This window comes from Microtus ochrogaster, chromosome 4 (genome assembly GCF_000317375.1).
Source record: "Microtus ochrogaster isolate Prairie Vole_2 chromosome 4, MicOch1.0, whole genome shotgun sequence".
Taxonomy (NCBI): Eukaryota; Metazoa; Chordata; class Mammalia; order Rodentia; family Cricetidae; genus Microtus; species Microtus ochrogaster.
In genome coordinates, this window is record NC_022011.1 from 28,929,357 (window position 1) to 28,932,736 (window position 3,380).

General features: G+C 60.4%; 1 protein-coding gene across 1 annotated transcript; it reads left to right on the forward strand.

The window, feature by feature from the left end:
- Window positions 1-425: 425 nt before the first annotated feature.
- Foxf1 (forkhead box F1) lies at window positions 426-2,975 on the forward strand. Its single transcript, XM_005345774.3, has 2 exons — window positions 426-1,401; window positions 2,694-2,975. Exons 1-2 carry the CDS (start codon window positions 426-428, stop codon window positions 2,852-2,854), a joined length of 1,137 nt encoding a protein of 378 aa, XP_005345831.1. The 3' UTR covers window positions 2,855-2,975.
- The last annotated feature ends 405 nt before the right edge of the window (window positions 2,976-3,380 follow it).

Sequence of the window (3,380 nt, forward strand, 5' to 3'; positions counted from 1 at the left end):
GCCCAGTCGTCCGGGCCTAGGAGGGGCCGGCGCACCGGGTCCAGGTCGGCAGAGGCGGGGCGGGCTGCTGAGCCCGGGTAGGGCGGGGGCCGAGGGGGTGCGCGGGGAGGGACCTTGGGGACTAGCGCCCACTGAGTAGCAGCGGGGGATCGGACGCTGCAGGCTGCGGGGGCGCAAAGGCGTGCAACGGGGGGGGGGCGGTGCCGGGCCCCCTAACGCGCGTGGCCTCCCGCAGGGAGGAGGAGGAGAATCGCGCGCCTGGGGAGGGCGGGCGCGCGGGGGAGGCGCACTCGGGAGCCGCAGTGACGGCAGAGGTGCAGCCGCCCCGCGCAGCCCCCTCCCCTCCCTCCCCTCCTGCTCCTCCTCCTCCTCCCGGCTCGGCCGCGCAGAGCAGCGGCGGCAGCGGCGGCGGCAGCAGCCACCCGATGTCCGCGCCCGACAAGCAGCAGCCGCCGCACGGCGGGGGCACAGGCGGAGGCGGCGGTGCGGGCGGCCAGGCCATGGACCCCGCGGCGGCGGGCCCCACCAAGGCCAAGAAGACTAACGCTGGCGTGCGGCGGCCGGAGAAGCCGCCCTACTCGTACATCGCACTCATCGTCATGGCCATCCAGAGCTCGCCCAGCAAGCGCCTGACGCTCAGCGAGATCTATCAGTTCCTGCAGGCGCGCTTCCCCTTCTTCCGCGGCGCCTATCAGGGCTGGAAGAACTCCGTGCGCCACAACTTGTCGCTCAACGAGTGCTTCATCAAGCTGCCCAAGGGCCTCGGGCGGCCCGGCAAGGGCCACTACTGGACCATCGACCCGGCCAGCGAGTTCATGTTCGAAGAGGGTTCGTTCCGCCGGCGGCCGCGCGGCTTCCGAAGGAAATGCCAGGCGCTCAAGCCAGTATATAGTATGGTGAACGGGCTGGGCTTCAACCACCTCCCCGATACCTACGGTTTCCAGGGCTCCGGAGGCCTCTCATGCGCGCCCAACAGCCTGGCGTTGGAGGGCGGCTTGGGCATGATGAATGGCCACTTGGCGGGCAACGTGGACGGCATGGCTTTGCCCAGCCACTCGGTGCCACACCTGCCTTCAAACGGCGGCCACTCGTACATGGGCGGCTGCGGTGGTTCTGCGGCTGGAGAATACCCGCACCACGACAGCTCGGTGCCTGCTTCCCCGCTGCTGCCGGCCGGTGCTGGCGGGGTCATGGAGCCGCACGCCGTCTACTCCAGCTCCGCAGCAGCCTGGCCGCCCTCGGCCTCGGCAGCTCTCAACAGCGGGGCCTCCTACATCAAGCAACAGCCTCTGTCCCCTTGTAACCCAGCGGCCAACCCCCTGTCTGGCAGCCTCTCCACGCACTCCCTGGACCAGCCGTACCTGCACCAAAACAGTCACAACGGGCCAGCGGAACTGCAAGGTGAGTGCAGGGGTCCCAGACCCCTGACAGCCTGTTAACCAGTCCTGCTTGCAGAGGCGTTAGCCCCAACCCTGAGGGGAAGCAGAAACCCACCGGGGTGCCTTTGAGTACCATTCCTCTCTGAGGAACGTGTGCGGTTTGATGCCCTCCCGGTTTAGGCTGGTTCAGTTTCTGTTCTGGCTTCTCTTTGCTGGCTGCCCCATGCCAGATCAGGTAGGCCCCAGTCTCATCAAAAGATTCAGAACCGAGCATTCTGAGTCCATTGGGGCATGCGGGTTTTTTCATATCTAGCAAAGGCTCTGTATCTAATCAGGGGCCTAACTTGGCCAGTAGGCCCACCTTTCTGATAGTCCCCAAGCAAGGAGTCTGTTTTAGGCAAGAGCTGAGTTAGGCCCAAAGCAAGAGTTAGGCCCAAAGCTGCCTGGGCCCAACACTGAGAGGCTCAGCCCAGGCTCTTCAGGAAACCTGGCCTACTGCTCCAGGGGCATTTTGTACTGACAGAAGCTAGCCCGTGTGGTGATGGGGCCTGGAGTTGGGGGTCTGAGTTATAGACCCCAGAGCTTTTTGTCTTTCGGGATCCAGGTTTCAAGGTCCTTCAGTGCCCACCCCAAACTCACCCCACTGAGAAAGAAAAGAGGCAACAGCTCACTTTACTCTTAGCCCTTCCTGGGTAGCTTTCTTCTTACAGGGCTTTGTTCTGGAAGGGGAAATGGGTAGGGGTATTCAGAAATTAGTGGTCAGAACCCCTGGGAAGCAGAACACTAGGCTAGCTAGACCTAGTGGGCCACCTCTGACCCTCAACTTATGCCAAGTTAAAATCCTCTTTCCACCCATCCTGGGCACCCTGCCTGTCCTTCAGGGGGACCATTCTGGGTTGAAGCTCTGAAGTTTGTTGACCCCACGTTGGGCCTCTGACTTCACCAGAGTGGAAGTTGACAGCTGCAGAAATCTCAGTCTCCCAGGTTCTGGGGCATGAGGAGCCATAGCTACTTTCTCTGCCTTCCTTTGCGCCTTCCTCTTCGGCTTAAAGAAGCCCTCTGGCAGGCCCTGTGTCCAGGCTAGAGAGGCCCCAGGCATTGGAGCTACCCAAGCAGGACTTCTAGCCAGTGTTCTGGTATGGGATGCACTAGGAAGGGCCAATCCCCTTCCCCAGTTCCTTCCACACTTGAGTGGGGGGTGTGGTTGTGCCAGAAAATGCTAGGGCCAGGTTGGAGGGGTGCCTGGTCATCAGGGCTTCTCGGCTCAGAAACTGATGTTTTGCTCCCTACTCTTGCTGTGCCCTCACCCGACAGGCATCCCTCGGTATCACTCACAGTCACCCAGCATGTGTGACCGAAAGGAGTTTGTCTTCTCTTTCAACGCCATGGCGTCTTCCTCTATGCACTCGACTGGTGGAGGATCCTATTACCATCAGCAGGTCACCTACCAAGATATCAAACCGTGTGTGATGTGAAGCCGAGGCCGAGGCTGCGGCCGCGGGCCCTCCGGCCCAGTCTGGCCGGCCCAGGGACCAGGAGCCCACCCCCACAAACTGCTTTACTCTGGAGGTATAACCGGCAGCAAGAGAAAAGGACCCGTCCCCTTCCCTAACGGATTATTTGGAAAGAAACCCCAACACAAACTGGCACTGTGGTCGCAGGTGCCACCCCCGCTGCTCCCTCACTAATTTCTAAAAAAAAAAAACCGTGGCCATGGGACGCCAGATCGGACTGCAACTGACAGTAAAATAGATACTTGTTTTCAACCCCATTGAAAGCAGCCACGAAGGTGCTGTGTGTGTGTGGGGGGGGGAGCAGCTAGCTACAAGGAAAGAATTCTGCCGAGGTCTCTCCACCCCTCCCACACCAAGGGACAGTTTTTAGAAGCACGAACACGTGAGACCAGTCATTATCAAATACTTTTATTTTTGATTGAGTATTTATCTTTTAATTTTTAACTTTTTGAAAGAATGTCTTGAAATGCACAGCTTCTCCCCCCCT

Bases quoted from the DNA above. Each gene is read 5' to 3' on its own strand.
- Foxf1 (XM_005345774.3), top strand. From the start codon at position 426: ATGTCCGCGCCCGACAAGCAGCAGCCGCCGCACGGCGGGGGCACAGGC. The intron at 1,402-2,693 runs GTGAGTGCAGGG...CTCACCCGACAG, and splicing joins CGGGCCAGCGGAACTGCAAG to GCATCCCTCGGTATCACTCA.